This window comes from Dermacentor albipictus, chromosome 2, assembly GCF_038994185.2.
Source record: "Dermacentor albipictus isolate Rhodes 1998 colony chromosome 2, USDA_Dalb.pri_finalv2, whole genome shotgun sequence".
Classification (NCBI taxonomy): domain Eukaryota; kingdom Metazoa; phylum Arthropoda; class Arachnida; order Ixodida; family Ixodidae; genus Dermacentor; species Dermacentor albipictus.
In genome coordinates this window covers 148,176,856-148,200,375 of record NC_091822.1, presented here as the reverse complement: position 1 = coordinate 148,200,375, position 23,520 = coordinate 148,176,856, and the positions used below count along the sequence as shown (strand labels likewise).

The window sequence follows — 23,520 nt, the reverse complement described above, 5'->3', positions numbered from 1 at the left end:
GGGTTCCATGGGCGCGTAATCGTGTAGTGGCGATATCAGAATGATAGCACAGCGATTGTGAACAAACCCCACATGTCAATCAAAAATATCAACAGAAATTGCACAAAAGGGCTCCTTTGAAAAAAGTCAACAACCAGTGACCTTCGCTCTAACAATTAAGAACCCTCCTTTAAATACCAATTTACATCTTACAATGTTGTGGTAACTATCTATACTTGTGGAGTGCATTCCCAAAAGATTTCTCGCAGAACAAATGTGGTTGTCAACCTCAACGCCATTAAAATGTCATAATGCAAGGCACGGTGTGCAATAATCTTTTTCTAATTACGCCTGATCTTATGGGCAAAATATTTTGCGGGTTATTTAGAGAAATTGCATATTTATGTGCAATTATGGCCTTTTATGCCCATTATTGGCCATCATTTTGTTTTTGCTGTATATATTATTGAACCGAGAAGCGCAAATTCGGGCAGTTTTGAAATTTACAGAACCTTATTCTTTGTTCGTTGTGCTGTATTTTCTTATATTTGCTGTCGCAAGCATAAATAATTAGATAAAAGTGCTTTCTCATGCGACAAACACAACAGACGAACAGAAAGGTCCCGAATTTGAGAAAATGACACTTTTGCCGTGCTTCCTGCTGTAAGTGGCACTTGTGGGCCATCTAAAATTATCAATGACAGTTCATTAAACCGAAGGACACGTGATAACAAGCTTAGGAGAGTTCAGTGAAAGTACCTTTTACGCAAGCAAGAAATTTTCAATGTTGGGTCACTACTACCTCCCCCCCCCCGCCCTAAAGTCATTGATCTGCAGCACGTCATTACTGCAAAGGCATGCATTAGTCTGCAGAGCAATTTATGTGCTGACATCGTAATTTTTTTCCAACACGAGAGTTCTGCAATTAAGAATGCTGGACGTGGAGTTTTTACCGCTTTGCCGCGTAGTTCTTCCTGCTGCAGTTTCTAAGCAATCATCACCCAGGAGTAGTACAATTAATGCTGGTGTACAGGCGTTTCTTTAAGAGAATGCGCCTTTTCAGCGGAGTAGCAACAGCTTACTTCATCGTGGTAGATTTGGTATATGCCGCATAGCTACCCTATAGTATCGAATGAATGACTCAATGAAATAAGCTTTTTTATTTCCGAAACACTGTTCCCGAGCGTTTGAGCTCAGGAACAGTGGGGGGGGGGGGGGGGGGGGGTCCCATTGCAGGAATCCAGGAGTGGAACGCAGGGTGTACCCTCCACTTCAACCCAAGCTTACCAAAGAGGAAAGTACCGAATTTCGAGGACTCCAGAGCAACGCCTACACCCATGGCATCCTCATGCATCGGATCCAGCCGACGCTTAGCATCTACAACTTCCCTATCTGCGACGTGCCAGGTACCCTTGTACATCTACTACTCGAGTGCCCGTGGCACCCCGAAGATGCTGGTACCAAGCCTCAACCTCAACCTCGACCTCAACCTCCTCGCCGAGACGTGGGAGGCCAAGATCTCCACCCCGGAGCTGGACGACTAACGACATCTTCTCGCCAGAGACCGGGAGGCGATCACGCCCAGAGGATCCAATGAAGACGCGTCATAGCAACCTGGTTTTAATAGTGTGACAAAAAGCATTAGTGCAGCAGTCACGGCAGCTCTGCCCTTTAGATCTGTGCTATGTCCAGCCCAAGCTTCCTCCGTCTAGCGTTCCCGAGTTGCCCCATGTATGGGAGAGCGCAACCCACTGGAAATTAGAACTATCTGTAATAACCATGTGTTTCTATCGGCTACGATGCAATCGCTATGCAGCATCAATTCATTCGAAAAAAAAAACTTATAAAATATTACTCCTTCGCGACGAACTAACGCCTTCGGTTCGTCGTTTAGGTTCGGCCCGTCACTATCAATATCCTTCAGCGCAACTATCTAGTCCACTATACCGCAACCATCGTGACCGCAACAAGCAAGAAGCTTCACGTTTGTCAAGCCCCAGGTATAAACAAATGCACTGCGGTAGAAGGTCTCGCTCTCTTGCAAGTGCATGCAGGGGCTAAGCGTGCGCTCGCGTTCAGCCAGAAGCCAGTGCTGCACGTAATTTACGAGTGCATTCCTTTATTACGGTGACTGAAAACAGAATATCTGTGCAAGAAAGCTGGCATGCAGAGCTGTAATGAGCCTAATAACGTTGTGGAGAAACAACTTAAATAAATTTGAAACTTGGGCAGTTTAATCAGTCATTTTCCAAGCCTTTACTCACTAAAATAATAAATTCCCTGACGATTCCACGACGTTTACAGGTGATCAACGTTTCCCTGGCTCTTCTAGGCTTTCCAGGTCGTTTACACACCCCGTATTATAAAATACACATTGCTCTTTTTTTTGTACGACTGGAGACAGCATTAACTATAGTGCGAAAAAGACAACGGACGACAGCAGGACGAACACAGGACAGAACGCTGGCTTTTTTTGTGGTATTTGTTAGTTGTGAGTGAATGTTCAGGTTTACCTGTGTTCCTAGTGGCCGGATAGTGAAATAACAAGCTCACCAGTACAGCGGAGCAGGAAGCCTTGAGCTGCTGATGATGTCTTCGTCTTGCTCGTAGTTGCGGCAGCAGTGTACAGGTGCTTCGTAGAGCTATGCTGACCTTCTTCACAACACATTAAGTAAATCGACATGTATGGTTAACAGCACCTGATTAGCGAACTAGCGACAACATGTAGCGGACACAGTAACACAATAAAGCAAAAACAATCGCCAGATGCGCGCACACACAGAAGGGGCACCGTCATGTGCACCTTGCTCTATTGTTCTATATACACTGTGACACATGCTCTAGTAGACATGTGTTCCGCACGCACGCACGAACGAACGCACACGCACACACACACACACAAATGCGAACACACGCACAGCCGAACTCAAAACATTTGCAGGACGCGAGCCGTAAATACATATGTTCGGCTCCCACCAGCGTGAAATTGCACACTTTCCCACTGATTTCTTTGTTGCAAATTTATGCCTAGGTCGTAATTCTATACAGTTCAATAAAGGGTCAGTTTCTTACCCGCTGTACAGCTCCAACTCGATGGACCAGCTCGAACTCTTCGACCGAGAGTAGAGCAGCTAAGGCCGCTGTACTCCTCGATTGAGGGGACCACGCAATGCAAAGCGGAGGAGCCGTTATATACGTATATGTATACCCACGCTAGCTTCGCTCGCGTATTGTTCTGAATAAAGATTATACTTTCACTTTTTCTTCATTGTATATGGCTTCATTTGGTTAGCGCCAAAAAGCTAGTCCTTTAGTTATCCTGTTTTCTCGCTCGTCAGGTAACAACTCGGTATCCTCGATGCCTTGAGGTTACATATATGAGTGCTCATAGACAGCTGCCTGCTCCTAAGATAATGTGCTAGATGACGTATGTGGTTTAGTGAATGTTCAGCATCCGCCAACGCAGTTTCTAGTGGATCTGGCTAATTCAAACACCTAAGAACGTTGAACCCTCTCTCGCGGCGCCCTTTCTCAGTAGCGTTGCAGCCGACTGTGGGTATAGGGTACCATGTTTCAGCCACATGCGCTCCATTCCAAAATAGGAGGACGCAGTTTTTGAGGCTATTGCGAATTTTTACCCCACTGTTAAGGTTGCTACCTGCCAAATAACATGTAGTTATTTGGCAGGTAGCAACCTGCCAGATAACTACATGTTATTTGCTAAGAGTGCTAACATCTGCCTGTCGTTAGCAGTCCCACTGCTAAAGACAGGCGAAGCAAGCCCGTGACACCAGCGCCAATCCCTCCAATAGCGGACAGATACGATCATCGAGAGTCGTATCATGTCTCGTCAGAGGGAGCCGACTGGACGGTCGACCCTTTACAGAGGCAAATATCCTAGGTGCGTGGCCTCCCCCATTATTAACCTAGAAGGCTACGCGAGCTTTATTGGCTTTCTTAAAAGCAAAGAGAAGACAACGTACTCCGTGTCACCTATATACTGCTACTGTACATGTGAACTGTCTACTTCTCTATTTGCATTTTCCTTTATTTCAATACCCCATTTTCTTTTGCACGTCGGTAGCCAACTGGACGCCTGTTTAACCTCCCCGCCTTTCCGTCTTTTCTCTCTCAGTAGGCATCGCTACTCAGAGGCTTTATCTGAGGCGTTTCAAGGGTCAGGCTTTATCTCAGGCGTTTCAATTCAGTAATATCTTCAACGTGAGAAGAATGTCGTCTGAGGTACGGCATCTGGTGCGGGCAGCTGAATGCGTCGAAAATGAACACAATCGACAAAGCAGAAAAAAAAAGACGGAACGTTTGATTCCATTTTATTTTATATCCTTCGCGAATTAACATAACTCACCCTAGCGGACCCTACTTTCGGGCTAAAGTGCACGCGGCATGACTATCCATTTTTCTTCACTATATATAGAGGCGTGCACGGATATAGCTCTGCAGTTTGTAGTCTCGTCAGTTTTCATATATAACAGGGTATTGAATCCGGCTGCGGTACACTTTCGAGGCACAGTGCGGTCTTCAGGTACACGTCTGGAGCTATTGGCATACAGTGACGTTTAGAGAGATATGGTCTTGAGGCGACTGCATCCCGTGGTCTGGATATGTTACTGACTTACGCCCCGATGCAATTACTCAGGTACGGGTCTTCTGCCTATAGGTACGTACCATACTCATTAGAGAGACGGTCATGAGTTTGCAGAGCCGTCTTCAGGCACGGCGTGTTCTTCAGGTACAGGTCTTGAGTCCTGGCACAATAGTGCTCACAGGAAACGATCTTTAGTTTGGCATGACAGAGAGTTGACGAAGGACGCGTTATTGCACAGCTACAGGGCTTGAGGTTTGTTTGGTACAAAGTTATTTAGTGGGGCACGTCTTGATTCTGCAAGCACGCAGCGCGGCCTTGAGTGCGACTGCACAGCCGCTGTCCCGAGTGTGTGTGTACCGTCACGCCTTTAACATTCCACCATCGGAGGCGTCCCAGACGACCTTGAAATGCTGGAAACCGTACACAGGGCCGAGGTCCCTGGCGCCTCGCTTCGCGTAGAAATCCACGGCCTCCTTGTTCGTACTGAGCACCTCGAGACGCAGGCCGTCGCAGCCGCGAAGCAGCCCGTGCTCGGCCACCGACTTCCACAGCGCGACGCCGACGCCCCTGCAGCGGTGCTCTGGGCGCACGTAGATGTCCTCGATGTAGGCCAGCTTCTGCAGCGTCACGGCGTCGAATATGACGAAGTAGATGACTTGGCCCACGACGACTTCGCCGCCGCCGTCCGGCGACGGCGAGACGGCGAGATTGACCCGGGCGAACGGGCGCTCGCTGTCGAAGAGGTCCCGCCGGATCCCGTCCAGCGTGATCATGGCCGGCGGAAGCTCCTGGAAGTCGTTGAGTTCGCGCATCATGGCCAGGATGCTCTCCGCGTCCTCTCGTCGCGCGGGTCGCACCTCGAACGACATGTTCGCTGCTGTCAGATCTTGGCTTCGCCAATGAACTAACTTGCGGAGCTGCGAAGAACAAAAAGAGGGGGGGGGGGGGGTAGTCAGAACAGGCCAGTCCGCGAAACACGGGCCTACGGCTATATGCGGCTCTCCGCATGCGGTCCTTCAGTCCCGCTGTCGAGCAAATTTCGACAGCGACTAACAATAATCGTTTCCCGTTGAAAGAGAAAAATCGTCATCCAGCCGACAGCAGCACGAAGCTCTATACTACAACTACAAAACAAAAATAACGTACGGGTTTCTCGGGGAGAATGCTTCGCATTTGAGGAAAATTCTTGCTTGTCCGGGTTTGGTTTACGTTAGGCTAGATTTACGTTTAGGTTTCTGTTAGGTTGCATTAAGCTTAGGTTAACAAGTAAGCAGACAGTGCAAATCCGCAGGAACCTGTGTGTGTCCTTTGTGGCTTCGTACAGCTGTCAATTGGATTCTTCTATTTTTTGTTTTGTTTCATAAGGCTGCCTCCACCTTTCGAATTTTCCGCAGAACAGATTTCTTTTCTCTTCCTTCAACGTGAAGCGCGAAGGAAGCTAACGCCATGAGGGATATGTCGCTCGCATTGATGAAAACTTTTACACACACACACACACACACACACACACACACACATATATATATATATATCGGTATGCGGCCGCCGGGGCCGGGATTCGGTCCCGCGACCTCGTGCTTAGGAGCGCAACACCAAAGGCACTAAGTTTGTGAGAAGTTAAATAGTGAATAACGTTAACGAGTGAATTTGACATCTTGATTTGTTGTGCATGTCCCTACATCTCTTACAGTAATCTATAACGTATAAGTGGCGACACTGATGTGGTATATGAAACAAGCAAAGTTCCAAGAAACCTGTGGATATAAAAAAAATTGTATACTACATAAAATTAGTTTTTAGATAACTAAAGGCGAACTGCAAACATTAAATTCAACCTCACTTGTCTGTTCCCGAATTTTATGTTCTCAGTACGCCTTTGGTTGTCTAAAAATTGATTTTAATGATATAACACGTACCTGTAGCAGAAACCCAAGAAAAATTAAAAAATCGGTTGAATTCAATGCTTGCAGTTCACCTTCGGTATTGGTTACCTAAAAATTAATATGAATTAATTTTGTATCTACTGCGTGATATTATTCTCGCAAAGATCTAAATTCAACACATACATTTGTTTCACTGATTGTTCTGAGCTCTACGCAAATTCTTTAAAAATTAGGAAGTGTTCATTCACCACTTTCATTTCATTTTCATTTACTTTTGATATCCTAGCTGCTTCTCGCAGCACTCGGACCAGGGCTGCTCCATAAACATCACGTGACTTCATGACGGCGTACGTGCTACAAACGATATGTGATGTTGCAAAAAAGAAGAAAAAAAGAAAAGGTGAACTGCGCTTGAACAATCTGACCTAATCAGGAACCTTATGTACACAGGGTGTCCTACGTAACTTTAGCCAAACTTCAAAAATATGCAAATGCCACGTGGACAGAATCAAGCTAACGCTGTTTGGCGCGTCGCTTGGAGATACTCAAATGATTTATTTCTTGCATTCCGCCTAAAACCATAATTACTCCTAATTAACAAATCATGTTCTCAAATATTTTAATTAGATTAAAACTGTCAATGAGAAAATTGAAGAGCAACATGAAAAACTCCCGAGACAGCTTTCTTTTGCTCGATACGTGCTACATAAAGGTGTTTTTTTTTTCGAGCCTGACAGAACCCCGCGAATACACGCAAAGTGCCTTAAGCGGCCAGTCGCGGGGCAATGTTGCGTGTATTTGCGGACCTGTAGAATCTAAAAAACCTCTTATCATATCCATCTAATTCCAGCTATCATATCCCTTAATTTCCTGTAATTCTATAACCAATTCACTCTGCTAGCCGCCATTCAAGTGTCAGCCGCTGGAGCTGGACAACTTCAGTGATGCCGGCAACTAATTGGATTGCTTTCTTCTTGTTTCTTGCAAAGTTTCATAAACACCCGCACATACGTATACGCACCATCCTTAAGGAACGAGGCTGCCCGACCCATTCTCTGCCATTATTTTCGTTATTTTCATTTCCTCGTAGAGGTTAGAGCTTCAAAAGCATCGAAATTACTCGCGAATTTTCTGTTTTCTCTACCGTTCAGAAATAGCGCCAGCGCTGGTAGCAAGGGTGGTAGTGCGCCACGCCCACATCGCGCTGGCTAGCTCGCTCGAACCAGTCAAACTGCGCGCGGTTTCGCCCAAACTGGTGGTACATACAAGTGCGTTCACCCGCGAGCGACCTGGGCCGGTATTTTGTAGCGATGCCTTTTCCGATTCTATGCTTTTTCAGCCTTTTCGCGCTTGGCCAGTGGTCAGAGCGACGGTCTGCCCTCGTTATCAACGGGATCAGGCGGCCGTGTGTGGTGGATGATAAGAATAGCATAGAATAAGGCATAAGGCATCGCTACAAAATAGCGGCCCTGCTGTCATATGCGCGCGCATTTGAGGTGACAACCTAAATGTGGTCGACGTCAAGATTGTAATCGCATAGGCTACCGTTTCTCAACTATTGCCGCTACGCAAACACGCAGCAGCACCCGTAATTTTTTGTCCACGTGGAACCAGCGGATTCAAATGGGCCCTCAGTGCCACACGCTCGTTCTTAACGTCCTCTTCCCATCCCCCTGCCGTCTCGGCACTCACCGGAGCTGTAAAAGCTGGGTTCCAGGTACTGAAGTGTGCGCTCTTTTATCGCTAAGCCTCCAGGGGCAAGGAAAGGAGGAAGTAAGCAGTTAAGTGAGCCGTCACGCGTAGAGCCTCACAGCCAAAGCGTTTATTTTGTCGCCATCGGCATAGCATCATTGCGCGGTAAATTAACGATGCCCGTATTATCACGTCCGTCGTCGAAATAGACGCCGTGAGGAATATTCCCGTCTAGCGCGAATGTCCGTGTTTCGAACTCCTCTTCGACGAGATGATTTTCAAAGCTCCGCTAGCTACACAGACAATCTGCTGAATTATGAGCTTCTCCCGGGCCGTGAAAGAGTCTCCAGCGCTAAGCTCCTTCTCGCCAAGCGGAAAACACTTGGTTCGTGAGCGAAACATAATATAGCGACGCCGCTTACCGACTGACTACTTTCTTTACAGGCTGTCCCGTGCACAACAAAAGTGACAATCTACAACGCCACTACATTCCAGGAGATAACTATACTTTCTAATGTTGACATCGTCGACGCCATCGAGGTAAACGTTTGTCTTTCGCGCGCTTGCTGTTTGCATAATAACGTGCAGTGCTCAATATATTGATCGCTTACAGTTTTATTTTTCTGATCATTCAACAGTGGTCTCCTGACTCTAAACTGTTGTTGTGCGTGTTGCTGAAACCTAAGTTAGTCCAGGTGAGTAAATTTAGTAAGCATTAGTCCATTGGCGTGAACTTAGTGCGCATTTCAACGATGTTCCTGTCATTCGTCTTGTAAACCATAGGTGTGGTTCCCGGAGGATACATCTTGGAAGTGCAGGATATCGGAAGGGTCGCTAGGGCTCATCTGCGCATGTTGGAGTCCTGACAGTCAGCACATCTTAACAACAGCTGATTTTCAGGTGAGCATGTATTGAATTAGTGCTTTCATATAGAAAAGCATGTTTCCCTAATTACATATAGTCCAAGTTCTTTTTTACTAGTGAATTTCTGTCGGCATGTGATTTTTCGTTTATTCTGTGTGCTATTTGCCCCACGCAAATCTTACAATAACCTTGCGCGTTTCAAGTTCTTGTTATTCCAAGTCCTTTACACACACACGCACACACACATATATATATTGTACATGTTTTGTATGCCCTTGCCACATGAAAAGTTTATGTATTGAACATAACCCTTGCCTAACAAACGTTACGGAATCGACCGCTGCTGTCTCGAGCGTAATAACTCAGAATTCAAGGCTATTTTCTGTGCATTTGCCTAGTTATTCTTTCTTACATGGTTTTGCGGGGAGCTTAAATTTTATGGCCATGCACTACATCGATATTATTACGATCAGATGTGCTGCATGGCAGCCTGTCTTACCACGGTTGAGCTTTGATGTCGTACTTCTGCCTTTTTCCTGTCCTTTTAGATTAGGACGACAGTGTGGTCCCTAGTCGACAAGTCTGTGCTTTACCTGAAGCAAGCCAAGTTTCCTTTGTCACTGCAATCATTCAGCCAGTCGGGAGAACACCTGGCAGTAGTCGAGCGAAAAGATGCGAAGGACTTTGTCAGCATTATCAATTACAATACATGGACTCTCGAACAGGTAAGGTTTAGGGAGTTTACTGCAAGCAGGTTTGCTGGCTGTTACGTGTACGTTTTAATGTTATGCATTTCACCAGAATCCCAAGACAGTTGGAAAGCTCAATTTGCTATGCTGCCTCTTTTCGTGTTTGGTGTGACTGTACTCTTACCTGCTGGAACAATGGCTACACAAAAGTGAAACAAACTTCATAATATTTTGATTTTCAGTACCAAAACCTGTCACACAAAAGAACATTACAACTCATCCTGGTTTTGAACAAAGTGTCACTTGATGTCACTACCAGTGCTGCTGTTTGTATTTCCATCCCAGTGTACCCTTAAGGAATATACTTCCAAACTAAAGCTCTGACTGTACAGTTTGCTCTGTTTGCCATTTTATAATCACTGATTGCATACAATAGCACAAACATATGCTACTAAGACACAGAATATTTTTGCCTGATTTGATGCGTCACTTGCTTTAGTGGCTTTAGCAGGGAAGGCAGAGCACACCTTATATAACTAGAAGAAACTAATTTTTGTTTATTTGTACCGTGGAATATGCAATAACTATGCCATGGTAGTGAGCTCTCACATATTTACTAGGCTTCCTTACGATGAACACTAAGGGACCTTAGAAACCTGTTTGGCATGTTGCACTATAGGTCACTGTAACAGATGTGTACAAAAAGTGCACATGCTTGTTACACAAAAAGGTTGTGTAACAAGCATGTGCACTATATTGTAGCACATAAATGGAATATATTTAAATGAAGATGAATTCAGAAAGAAGCGGTATATTGGCATGCTGTTTGAAAAATTGCACACACCTAAATGAACCTTTAAAGAGACACTGAAGTGAAAAATGGTTTCTTCTGCATCAGTAAATTACCTTTCTACAACACCAACAATGCCACTCTTACAACAATAAGACGTTTGGTAAGCCAGAAAAAGCGCAAAAACGAAATACGGGTGGCGACGCCTACTTAAGTTCCCACAGCTGGTGCCTGTGACGTCATGGATTTTTATGGCATCTTCTAGGGCCTACTAATTATATACAGCGGTACAGATTGACTACATTGTGTTCTAAAGGAACCAAATATTAAACATGGCAAGTTACAGGAACCTTTACTCAGCCAACGCAGCCAAAATGCAAAAACATACTTTGGAATCCCTGACGTCACGCTGATGTACTGGCGCTGGGGTTTCGGCACGAAATTCAAATACTGATACTTGGACCTTCATTTTCTCATCTAATAATCAAACTATTTTTTTTAAATGACTGCTTGCAGGGTTCTGAAGCAATGCTTCATTAGTCTAAACTGATTTATTGTTTCGCTTTAGTGTCCCTTTAATGTTTCTGTCAATAGATGTGTCCGCATTTACTATAACAGTTGCTGTTCTTAGCTGCAGAATGGTACGTCATCTACCCAATATTAATACAAACTGTTCAGAACCTTCGCAGTTCTCAGTAAAGAGTGTCAGCATGCTTATTGACTGGAATGTGCTTTTGTTATGCATCACTGCAATCATACCCCATTCGTAACTGAATGAGACAGTGCCAGTGTGTACAATCATTTTTTTGCCTTGTGCTTTCTCTCCATTGCATTGTATATTCGTCGTGAAAATAATGCTTAGTGCAGCAGGGTTAAATGCGGACAGAAAAGGAAGATGACAATAGCGTTGACTAGCAACTAATTTTACTAATAAAAAAAGAGGACAGACATATTGACGTAAACGGATCAGTCAAATGATCGTGGCGCATGCACAACATAGAACTGGTCATCTCTTTGCATCTATATAATCAAACTCTTTATCCAGTAATACAATAAAAAGATGGCTTATGCAATGGTCTCCTAATTTTATTTGGTATGCTTCAGCTGCCTCCCTGGTGCGTTGATCCACGTGTTTAAATTCTATGGCTGTCTTCTTTAGATGAGACAAACAGCCACGCTATATTGCAGTGGATGGCCAAATTGGAGGTATCAGTGCCTGAAAGTGAAATCTTATGTTCTAAAAATGCACATTTAGACAATGGCCAATTTGGCCAGCTTGTCCTTTGCCACATGGTAGTAGTGCGTGTAGTATGCTCAGCTATTTCATCGAAGCTTTGGTGGGGACAAGGGGCACCCAGAAACCCTCGCAAATCTCTATAGGGCCCCCTTTTGAGATGAGAATCCATAGAAACAAACGAGCACTAAGTTGTGGTACATCTCTACCCATTTGAAAAGAACCGGTGATTCTCCGGTGGCACCTGGATTTAAACCTAGTACGTCCCCCACATGAGATAGACACTCTGCCATTTGACCACTGTGGCTGTAGTTCCATTTTTTTTTCTTTCTTATTTTTTTTTCAAATTAACCTAATTGCTAGTCAGCGTTCTTGTTGTGTTCTTTTCATGTCCATATTCAACCCTGTTGCGTTGAGTATTCCTTCCACGGTGAATATCCACCAACTTGTCCAACTCACCATTCTGCTTCAGCACTGTATATTATTACACAAAGTAAACTGGTGACGCAAGTGGCTACTCATGACGTTGCCTACTCAGGGACAACGAAAATGAGCTCGCTTGCATAAAGCAGTAACTTAGGTACTTTTTAACAGAATTTTCCAGTGGCAACTGAAGATGTCTCTGGCCTCTTGTGGGCTCCAAATGCCGATACATTTTGCATATGGGAGTCTCCAACGACAGGGGTAAGTTCAGCACCATTACGTCTTTACTTGTGTCCTGCATGTGTATATAGAAGTATTTAATTCCTCCCACTTTCCATCCATAGTTCCAACTCTATGTTTACAACACTACTGGCATTCAGATTGCTTCATATGGTCTTAATGATGAGATTATGGGTATCAAGTCCCTCTCATGGTCACACTGCGGGCAGCTGCTACTGCTTGAGAGTTTTGATGACAAGGTAAGTAGCTTGCAGTTGTAGTTAGGCAGAGCAAACCAAAGTTAACTTATGTTTTGTCGCAGCTTATGCTATTGGAGACAGTTGCTTGGGGCCAGCTGTTCGACTACATGCTTCCAGAAGTCCTGACAGACGACAGCATGGCAAGTAAACTCATGCATTTGGGACATTTTCCAGTTTAGTGGTATTCATGTTTTTGTTAAACAATTCATTTCATACTTAGCAGGGAGCACTGTGTAAGGTATGCAAGCATATAGTGTGATCATAAAGGTATATCACTCCATGTCTTTCATTGTGAAATGGTTTAGAACTGCGATGCCATCTGTGTGATAAATTTCTCTATTCCTGGGTGTCTGTGTCGATGTTACTGTGTGCTTGGTTCAGGCTTAGCTGGCAACACTGTGAAGGCTTCACAACTGGTGCAATCATAAAGGAGTATTACATTGTGAAGTCACCTCAAATATGTGTCTGTCTTTCTTGTCTAAATATGTAACAATAATCATCAAACTAATAAACCTGTGAAGCCTCTAATAACTTCTTTAAATATCACAAATGTCTATTAAGTAAGTGTTGCATGCCCACTCTTGTATTATTTTCATATTTCTTGCTTCTAATGGGTACTGCACTATTTATTTACGACCACAGTGTGTGCAAAAAAACATTGTAGCTCCCATAGTATCATCTTCTAAGTATGTGGAATAGAGTATGAATAGGTGCTAAGACCGAAAAAAAAAAAAAATGCACAGGATGTCTAATGGCTACATTCACTTGTGAAGGATACTTTAAGTAATGTGTTCTGTTTTATCTCTGGAAAAAAAAAAGGTTACTGTTCTTACAGTAGTCTTGTATTTTTGTCGTTCTTCGATCAGTAAACCTGAGTTGATAGCACACAGCTGTACTTCCCTGTTCTCCTCCAACCGTATGGCCATCACACTCTTTTGTAGTGCATACATGGACTAACTGAGCTGGTTTACACCTCTTAAATTTAAGGAACTGTCATGCAGTATTTCAATGCTTGTAACTGTCTCCCTTACAGATTGTATATAAGGAGGTCAAGAAGAAACAAACAATTAAGAAGACTCCAAAACCTATTGAGAGCTACTGTAAGTGTACAAATAGGAAAGAAAAATGCAAATAAGCTTGTATCTATTTATTGAGTTGACCCAGTTTTTCTTTTTAATTACCTGTGCATGTTTTGGCCTCTGATTGATCACAGATGAGGTCCTGCCTACTCGACCGGTGAGCCTTAAAGACCTGATCAACACCACTGACAGTGGGGATATGTTGTCACGAAGAACAGCCGTTGAGCTCAGCGCAAGTCAGAGCTATGTGGCACGAATCTCAGGTCGGTGCTCAGAAAAGCTGCAATGAAAGAAGTTCAAACAAGAAGTAGTTGACTGAGTAATATGACAATCACACCATAAAATATTGAGAGCTTGTACACAGAATCTTTTCGGAACAGAAATACCAGCTGCCAGGATAACTGAATGGCTAAGGTATTTTGCTGCTGACACTGAGAGCGAGGTTGCAGGTCATATTCCCAACCACATTATGGTTGCACTCCAATGGGGGCAAAGTGCAAACGGAAATGCTCTCTTAGCAAGTTTGGGTGCGCATCGAAAACACCTGGAAAAAAAAAATCAATCCAAAGCCCAGCATTACAATTACAGCACAATGACGGGTGAAACACGCAGCACACACTGTCCTCTTTCTGTGCTGTTCCCATGTAGGGTGAAAAAAAAACTAACTAGTCCAGGCCTTAAAGCTTCTTAACTACACTATGGCCAGTTTTCCTAGGATTTTCGGTATTGCAGCACCCATCAGCCGATGCCATGGTGGAATGGTGTTACTCTCCTACAGCTGAAGGATAAAAAGAAACAAAACGGCATTTGTGTGACTGTGCAAGGTGCCAGTTTGTCCACGAAATTTTCACTTTTCGATTGCAGCAATGTTTCCAAACGTCGTTTTCGTCTTGGACGTCAAGAAACTCGTCGTTGCTGCTGTGTTGGTGCATCTGAACCCTGTAACCTGTAAGTAACTTCATTGCAAACCCACGAAGGTCATGAGTATGGTTCTGCATTTTGTACTGCATTTAGCTTTCTGTTCCTTGAAGCAACAACATAGGCATACTACTCACCTCGTATGACCTGATCTTCTTCTCTTTCGAGAAATTGGGGGCTGAAGATACCAAAAATATAGTTGTACACATGTGCTGCCTAGGGTAAAATTAGCAGGCCTTCTACCAAGAAAGAAAAAAAGATATTGTGAGGAAAAAAAACTTATATCTTCACCTTCTCTCACCGTTTGTCCTCTTTCTACATTGAAGACAAACTGTGATATCATACAACAGCTTGCAGAACGATGGATATTGCAGAAGCAAGCCTTCTTATTTGTGCACCCATATGCATCCAGTTGCTTGAGTTCCTTACTGCTCTTCAACGAGCGAGAACTGTTGGGCCTCATAGGAAACTTGTCTGTCGAAGTTCTTTTTTCAAACTTTTAGAGGTAGTGAAATGTTGATAATCTTTCATGAGACAACCATGCATGATTTCAAAGTGGAGCTTTCTCTCGCTACTTGAGCCTCCCTTTCCAGGATTAGTAGTTCAGAACTGACATGTTGTGAAATCAGTGAAAACAGATGGAAGAGGTTAACTCAACCTGAAGAGGTGCACAGCCAAGAGCAGAAGTTTGGTGCACAAAAAAAAAGAAAATTACTCGAAAATGAAGGAAAGGTGGTGATAGCATCTGCGAGCACATGTGCTTGTTTTTCACCAGTCCAAGAGTGCACATTGGCATTTGCTAGGTTTGTTCTCTATGCAAGGCCAGCTTGTGTCTCATTTAAAGAGTTTATGCAAGGGCTTTTCACAGCTAGCATAAAGGGCCGATTATAATTAAAGAAAATACAATTGCATTGCAGCTGGAAATATAATTCAAACGAAAAAATTTTGTGTTTTTGTATCCCGCTTTTTTTTTTTAGCAGAACGAAAAATGCTGAAATCATTCAAAAGGCACCCTAACGAAAAACGAAAAAAAAATTGCTAGTGTTAGGTTATGTTTTCAAAGTCTGTCTGGCATTCAATTGTTTTAAGAGAGAATATTGCTTGTGACTGAAGAAAGCTAAAGCCTGGCTTTCTGTTCATGAATGCGTGCCCGAACTATGGTTCTTGGTGACTTCGTTGTGTGGTACAACATTACAAATTTTGTAGTATATTCAGTAAAAAATGTGTGCAGAATTTACTGGGGCCTAATATTTATTGATTCTCAAATGTCATATAATTGTTTATTTCTATCAATGACAACATTAATAGCCCTGGTCAAACGTTGCCCGATCTAAGTTGCCATGGTGAGCTGGTGTGGAACTCACAGTGTTGTGTAGTATCCCACATTTAACTTTTAAGTAATTTTTTTCTTGTATCTAAAACCTATTAACTTGACAAAGACCACCTATTAACTGCATTGTAAGTGTAATGTTTTAAGCTATCTCAATTTTTTTTCTTTGGATTCCTCAAGAACTCCAAACGTGTGGCATTTTGCAACAGCATCAACTTCACAGCTTGCGCACGAAAGAAATTGGGAGAGCGTAGTGCTATGTTAAAGTGGAGTTTTCACCACCAGTACGACCTGTCTTTTATTTGCTGCCAAAATGCTCAGAGACTTCTAGAAGAATGCACCTGCGTAGACTAACAAAATGCAATTTTGTTTGTTTGTGCTCAAATGTGCACAGGCATTACCTGGAACCACCAATCTGACAGGCTTGCCATTTGCACTAATGCAAAACACCTTTGCTTGTGGACGCCATCGAATGCACTCACGCTCGAAGTGCCCTGCAAAGGTAAGTCTAATTTGTGGTTCATTTACTCGTTAAAAGCAACTTAACGGAATTACTAACAGTTTAAAAGCAAGTCTAAAGTCAATCAAAATATACTACATTGCCAGCAACCTACATCGTGTTCACAAAATTATACTTAAGTGGGCTTTGGTAATATCACTGTCACTGCTTTGATCAGCTAAGCCAGTGAAAGCAGCTATGACAAAAGAAGTTGAACACCTGTTATTAAATAGCACTAGTTTCACATTGCATAGTTATCCAGTATGCTGACATGTGCCTGTTGCTGTTGTGCCAACACAAGTCACATGTTATTGGAGACTGCTGCAAGAGTCCTTCATCCCGCAGTAGGGATAAATAGTTAGTATAAGAAAACTGTAAGCCGACGCAAGAAGGCAGACACCGAGCCATGTTTTTCTTTTTCTTTTTTAACTTCTTCTTTTCATGCAGTCCTGACCTGCGCGCGTTTATTCTTTTCCTACAGGCATAGTGATAATCACTGCTGTGAAAGTGACGCGCGAGGCATTATATCACGAAAAGGTATCCTAGGAAGTGATCAATCGTGGGTACAGCCCCTAGCCAAATTGTAGTAAATAAAGCTTTTTGGTAACTTTGTAATTTAACAATTACTTTGTTTACTCGGTAATGCTCCCTGCAATTCAATCACTTTTTTTCAGTAACTGATTACGTTTAACCATTTACATTACTGACGAAACAAGCTCCAGCAGCCAATGCAGCCTCGAGAACTTAAATTTGGTGGGAATTGTGGAGTCTAAGGAGATGAAAATGTGTACATGGGTTACCTCCTTCCCATGATCAGCGTCCTGCAGCTACGCCTAGATCACCAAAACATGAAACAGTTTGCACACTTCTATTGGAAGGCAGACCTCTGAGCTTTTTTCTTATAATTTCTCTTCCTCTCTCCTGGAAGCTCTCATAGGCGCCCTCCATAGGTGGTAAAGGCTGCTACTGAATTCCTCCATGCTTAGTGAAGTCCATGACTTCCCTCATATATATGCAAAAGTTTTAGGCAGGTAAACGCATATGTTTCTGCCTATTTGATATTAAGTGACTTCTAGACAGTTGAACCCGAATGTATCGAATGTGAAGGGGATCACAAAAAAGTTCTATACATGTAGGTAACTTGATATATAATGTAGAAATTTTATACAAAGGTTTTTAAGATTTTACTGCTGTTCATTATATACCACAATTTGTTATATGGGGGTTTGATATATCCGGGTTAGGGTATACACATATTTTTTATTATTGTAACACACGGACAGTATTTCTACGGCTGAATAATATGTAGCGTTATATTAAATTACATTACAAACTTGGAAACTTTTTCAAGAAATGTGCATGTCTGCTGTTGTACATTACAATTAGTCATTTATGTCTAAATTATAAATGAGTGGAGGCAGCCAAAGGGATGTCCACCAAATGTTGGCCGACAAGTTGAAATGGCTCTCTAGCAACATGCAGAAATTTTTGGCAGGTAAACATATATGTTTTTGTCTGTCTGATGTTACGTGACACGTGTACACCAATTTTTGTGATTGTAACACACGAACAGTATTTCTGGGGCTGAATAATATGCAGCATTATATTAGATTACATTACAATCTTGGACACCTTTTCAAGGAACGTGGATGTTTGCTGGCGTCCATGTCTAAATGACTAACGAATGGAGGGCGCCAAAAGGAGGTCAACCAAATGTTGACTGGCAGGTTGAATGGCTCGATAGCCGTGGCCGTTTCGTACATTGATGCTAGGAAAGCACCTAATGTGATATTTAAGTTTTTCGCTGGTCCTGTTGCGAGTGCTTTCCCCTAGCCCCAGCAACTATGAAGTGCTGCACTTCATAGAGAATTCAGACATGAGGGTCGTAGCATTGAGTAACCACGATCGTTTGAGCAAGCTTTTCTAATGTTACTTCACAGCCCTCCTCTCCAGCGTGCACATTGAGCAGCTTTTCAGTGTCGCTGCAAGCGTGTTCACAAGAAAACGAGAGATTACCGAATAAAATTTCTAAAAGCAATGTGTGAAAGGCTGCATTGAAAGAGTGAGGCCAGCTCATTCTATTTGTGGAATGTCAACAAAGATAGGGAAGAAAGTAACGTTAAAATAATCTATTACATTTTAGTAATTGCTCAAGTAATTAAGTGGGGCAGTAATTAGTAACCATAATCAGTTACATTTTTGAAAGGAGTAATTGTAATTGTACAGTGTACTTCCATCAATTCAACCCTGACGGGACTGACGAAATTGGTCGAATTATGCAGTGGGTCGAAATAAACAAGATGAAGAAAAAAATGTCAAAATACACCGCTGATTATTTAGGTATTATTTGGCTGATTCTAACACATCCCAGAATCAAACGTGCACCCGCTTTCTGTGCATCTCAAGTAGAAAACAGCCGTAGAGATGACATTTAAACAAAGTAGCAATCTAACGTGCAACCGATTTTTTAGCAAGAAAATTTGGCAGATGTCCAACATGTGATGCACAGTGGCGAGCAATTTCCTGAAGTCAGCTTCAGGATGCAAAAACTATTTTCAGCTTACTATTTCTTGGGGGAGAAAATACAGTCGTGCATTACGAACGGGGGAAAATGCCGTAATCGAACATTGTGACTTACTGTTATTGCTTGAAAAATCTTCTTAGGGCAGGTAGAAAAAAGCAGTTCTTGACAGGAGATGACGCGTGTTCAACGCTTTCAGCATCCCCACAGTTCTGCCGAAATTGACATTGCCAGTAAAGGGTTCACTACTTGTGTCACCATATGGTGATTGATCTCCATATGGTGATCACCGCATGGTGACTGGCCAAGCTTGAATTATCCAGCAAACACTACCTTTAGGGTTAAAATAACTAAAGTTGGGGCCCATGGACATGCGTACGCACCGGTCAGTACCTTCAGTCTGGATCGATTTAATTGGAAAAGCAAATTAACGGACATTGAATTAACAGAAGTCTGCTGTAATTGGTTACTTTTTTTTCTGCAACATGTACAAGTCTGATCAAAATCCAGTGTGTAGTTAGTTACCAAAGAATTTGCACATACCGCCACGCTGTATACCCCAAGGGCATTCGTCGGGGCAACACGAGTGCCTACACCTCCTTTCCTGTCAATTCTCAAAAAAAAAAAAAAATCATCAGGCAGGTTTGAGCAAGCTAAGTGTGTAGGGCAGTTAACATGTATGTGGCATGTGTTCTCCTACGAAGGTCACAGCCCTATATCTGGGTTGAAATACCTTTTAACAGTAGTCTCAGAAATTACCCCCGCCCTTTCTACAGCATACCTCATTAGCTGTCACCAAGGTTACACAGCAGCACAGGATATGCCACTTCCGTGCGGCATCGCCATTGTGTCTCAAGCTAGGTCAAAGAGAAGCAGGGGAACCGAGGGGCTCTATTTCGTTAATCATGACCATATGAAGCCCAGGAAAGCGTCGGGGAAACAAGGTGTGGTTGAAATTGAAATGTAGAATATAAAGCGAAGTGAAAAGATAACTTGTTGCCAGTGGGAGCCAAACCCACAACTTCCGCATTACGCATGTGGAAACATGTCGAGGTTCTGCTTGACTTTTCTGCCTTTCAGGGCCTTTCCACATCAGGAGTTGCCAGTGGAATCCCCAACGGAAAAGCCTTGTAGTCCATGGACAAGATGCAGCTGTGCTTTGCAGCCTCAGTCACTTAGACTGACTGGAAAGAAGTCCAGCATACTTCACTCACAAAGAAAGAAGACGAGACAACAAGTTTTATATGAATATAAGCCTTTTATTGTAACATCTGTGATTTTTTTTTTCTTCTTAATATGCACCTTTCCGCTTCTTTAATGTACACACCTCCCATTCAGTTTGCTTAGCAGCGCAAGAACAGGAAGACGACCACTTTTACACCAGCCACCAAAAAAGTGTTAGGCTCAACAAGTAGTCCATTAACAAAACACAAAAGCGATGATGCGTGGGAGAATCGCGAGTGGCGTCAAAGAAGGAGGATCAGGGCCCCCCCACAAACATCTGCCTGCGCACATCCAAGCGCTACACCTAGTTACCAAACTTCCAACAACAAGCGCATTTCATACGGCTGAGTGCCTCGAAGGATCGAACTATAAGTGGGAGAAAAAAAAAGAAAGGATAGCATAGCAGGTTCCACATACGTAATTAACAATAAATTACATATGCAATCAGGTCGTGAACGTAAGGCTGCGGAGAGGAAGCAGTGGGATTGATTGCGCTGGCCGCATGGGTCTGACATGGGAGGGTAAGCGAGAAGTTGACTACAATAAACCAGACCTAGTAACAAAGTGTTGTGGTGAAGTGCAGTCTAAAGTGTTTGCATGTAGCAGCACTTGCATTCCCTTCCGCAGCTGCAGTGTTCAACAACGTGAAATCAACTGTCACTTTCTTTATGCCTGTCGTAATACTCGCAACAGAAAACAAACAAGACTTCGATCATTGTGTGTGTGTTACGGCCATTGTAAAAAAAAGAATTCCAGGTTAAAAAGTGCCCCAGTGTGGAAAAGCTAGTGGCTACAGTAGAGGAAAGGGTTTCGACTACCTAAGGCTACTTTCTGCTCCAGTGAAACAAAAAAGTTAACAAGAAAGGAGCCAAGCTTCTTTGCAAAACATACAAACTGGACCTTTTGCAAAACTGTGTCAGCAAAACAGCAAGACAACAGTTTCGTTAGATTACAAAAAAGAAACATTGTAAAAAATATAATTGCTGCTGCACAATTGAACTGTCCTCTATTAAGGTCCAATTTTTCACTCTTCTTAAGCAGTTTTACATAACGGCAGAACTGGCTCATCATGGGCTAGCTTTGCATCGTGGGCAAGAAAGGGACATGGCTGCAGCAGGCTAGAGGCAAATAAAAAAGAAGTCGCACGTAGCCTTGTTTGTTTGTGCATGTGTGTGGTTTGCTCGCTCGGCCGAGTCTCACAACAGCTCCTTGAATACCGCCCGAGCAGAAGAACAAGGCAGTGCGTCGCCATCCGCTCGCCACACTTCCGTCCCATTACACGGCACCTCTACCTCTCTCTCTCTCCGAAGCATCACAGTCTCTCTCTCGCACGCGCTTTCCTCTCCCGATTTGCTGATGCATGTAATTCATGGGTGCAGGTGAAAAACATTGTCTGCGTGATGACTGCCGACACCGCAGGGTCGCTGCTACGTGTACGTGCACGCGCCCTCGTCGACTGCAGCAGCCCAGCGACTGACGAGGTGACGGCGGCAGCTGGACTTTTTTCTCTCTCTCTCGGCGCTTCTCTGACAGCCGCGGCGGCGTCTGTCGGCAAATGTCGCTGCGCGTTGCCTGCAGTCATTAGCTGTCCTGCTTGGCCTGACGGTTCCGTAGTGCCTGGGCGAGGTCATTTCTGAGTGCGTCCTGCTGCTTCCGGTCCTGCAGCGGCTGCAAGGAGCGCAGCCCGTTGACAATGTCCTTCGTCTTGCCGAAGTAGATCTCGTTCAACGTCGTCCTGATCTTGTTCTCCATGTCCTGCAAAAGCAAGAAACCATTAACCTCCAAATCTGCAAGTTATATCCAACCCAATGTTTCTATACAAGAATGCCACCATAAGTTACAAAGCTGTTGTGGGCTTCTCTACGACTCGAAAATGCAACCAATATCAGTTGCAGGTCGAAAAGAAGGGTACACCGCAATCTTAGATTCTGATCTTCATTGTATGCTGGCCAAGTGTGCTAACCATGAGACCTTGTCGTCGAGATAACTGGTGCAACTCCAAATCTGGATCTTTGCTACGCCAGTGCTTCATCAAATGTACCAATTGCTACAACCATGCATCTCCTTGCAATAAAGTACAGTCAAGAAGAATGAGAAGTTTGCAGCACTGAAAAATATGAAAAGGAGGAGGAGGATAAACATCTGGCACATTGCACTGTTTAATAGTAATTCTCAATGCACAAGGCAAGATTGAGGAAAAAAGGGGCTTAATTGCGAGAGCTGCACCGCTGTCAATAGCAACTGCTACATTTTTTTCCATGGCACTTGGTGTTGAAAAACCCACTTTGATAATCTATGGTTTAGAGATAAAAACCTACCTCAACCATCTTTCCGATGTTGGCAATGTGAGGAACTGCTTCACTAACAGGACTGTCTTGCTCCATCTGCGAAATACACGAAGTGGATGGCAGATAAGGGTTATAGCTTATGACAGCCAATACACTACACTTCTGTTAAATTGACTGTACATGTCACATTAAAGGCTATTAACGACTACGAAGCATACTACTTGAGTATGAGTTTATTTCCCACAAGTACAGAGCATGTACAAGGTGTGGTAAGGAACACAGGATAAAAGCTAGGTCAAAGGCAGCTTGACTGGCTCAGTCTCCCCACACAACATGGCGGCAAAAACGACACTTGGGAAGCACAATACATACCCTATTTACTCGTTTCTAACGCGCCCTTGATTGTAACGCACACCTGTTTTCCACGACCAAAAAAATAAATAAGTAAAAAACTACTCTCGATTGTAACGTGCAACCGTTTGCCATGACCTAAAAAAATATCAAGAAAGTCATTTACAGTGCTGTGCACCTCATTCTTTCATGCAGAAATGAAACTTTCTTCTCATTTGGAAAAGCAAAGATTTGCTCCCAATACACTAAAGTTGGGATAAACAGAAAAAGTCACAGTTTCACACAAAAGGCAAAGCATTGATTGCGAAAGCAAATTAGCAGAAAGCTATACGAAGAGTAAGGATAGTAGCTTTATTGGCCATATAAACTTTTAAACATTCGCTTACTAACTAAACTAACACGCACGGCGTCACACAGGCACAAGCAAACATGAACACGTCTCACTCAATGACCACAGAAACTCTATCAAATCGCTGGAGTGAGGAAGTGCGGTAGCAGGAGTGAGCGAATTGACCTTTGTGTGGTCTCTCGCTTCAACACGAACTAAGCGATGAGAAAACAGCACGGTGAGCCTAGATGCGCAGACTGTCTCCATCGCAGATCACTTTCAAGATAGGGGCCACGCGGCTGTGATGTACGCAGCAGCTACTGGAGTGTAATGCCTCTCCCGT

At 43.5% G+C, this 23,520-nt stretch overlaps 3 protein-coding genes across 4 annotated transcripts in view; 1 reads left to right on the top strand and 2 right to left on the bottom strand.

The window, feature by feature from the left end:
• Positions 1-4,279: 4,279 nt before the first annotated feature.
• Positions 4,280-8,300, bottom strand: LOC135899801 (thialysine N-epsilon-acetyltransferase-like). The gene is made up of 2 exons (XM_065429144.1): positions 8,161-8,300; positions 4,280-5,502 (listed from the first exon to the last, which is right to left on the bottom strand). The coding sequence occupies exon 2, from the start codon at positions 5,452-5,454 to the stop codon at positions 4,945-4,947; it is 510 nt and encodes a 169-aa protein (XP_065285216.1). The 5' UTR covers positions 5,455-5,502; positions 8,161-8,300; the 3' UTR covers positions 4,280-4,944.
• Positions 8,301-8,406: 106 nt separating this feature from the next.
• LOC135899799 (WD repeat-containing protein WRAP73-like) lies at positions 8,407-20,254 on the top strand. The gene is made up of 13 exons (XM_065429140.2): positions 8,407-8,545; positions 8,605-8,700; positions 8,799-8,855; positions 8,944-9,060; positions 9,573-9,749; positions 12,332-12,421; positions 12,505-12,639; positions 12,702-12,779; positions 13,673-13,739; positions 13,853-13,981; positions 14,583-14,666; positions 16,361-16,468; positions 20,067-20,254. Exons 1-13 carry the CDS (start codon positions 8,477-8,479, stop codon positions 20,168-20,170), a joined length of 1,311 nt encoding a protein of 436 aa, XP_065285212.2. The 5' UTR covers positions 8,407-8,476; the 3' UTR covers positions 20,171-20,254.
• Positions 20,225-23,520, bottom strand: part of cpb (F-actin-capping protein subunit beta) — a 17,121-nt gene continuing 13,825 nt past the window's right edge. For both annotated transcript variants that reach the window (XM_065429141.2, XM_065429143.2), the window contains exons 6-7: positions 22,529-22,594; positions 20,225-21,965 (exon numbers count right to left, since the gene is read on the bottom strand). In XM_065429141.2, the coding sequence (XP_065285213.1) occupies positions 21,792-21,965; positions 22,529-22,594 (240 nt within the window). In that variant the 3' untranslated portion in view covers positions 20,225-21,791. The remainder of the gene's footprint in view (positions 21,966-22,528; positions 22,595-23,520) is intronic.

What these genes read in the sequence shown, in the direction of transcription:
- LOC135899801 (XM_065429144.1), bottom strand. Translation starts at nt 5,454, where the DNA reads ATGTCGTTCGAGGTGCGACCCGCGCGACGAGAGGACGCGGAGAGCATC.
- LOC135899799 (XM_065429140.2), top strand. Translation starts at nt 8,477, where the DNA reads ATGAGCTTCTCCCGGGCCGTGAAAGAGTCTCCAGCGCTAAGCTCCTTC. An exon ending in TGAAACCTAAGTTAGTCCAG is followed by an intron (nt 8,856 to 8,943) that starts GTGAGTAAATTT and finishes TGTAAACCATAG; the next exon opens with GTGTGGTTCCCGGAGGATAC. An exon ending in TCCTGACAGACGACAGCATG is followed by an intron (nt 12,780 to 13,672) that starts GCAAGTAAACTC and finishes TCTCCCTTACAG; the next exon opens with ATTGTATATAAGGAGGTCAA.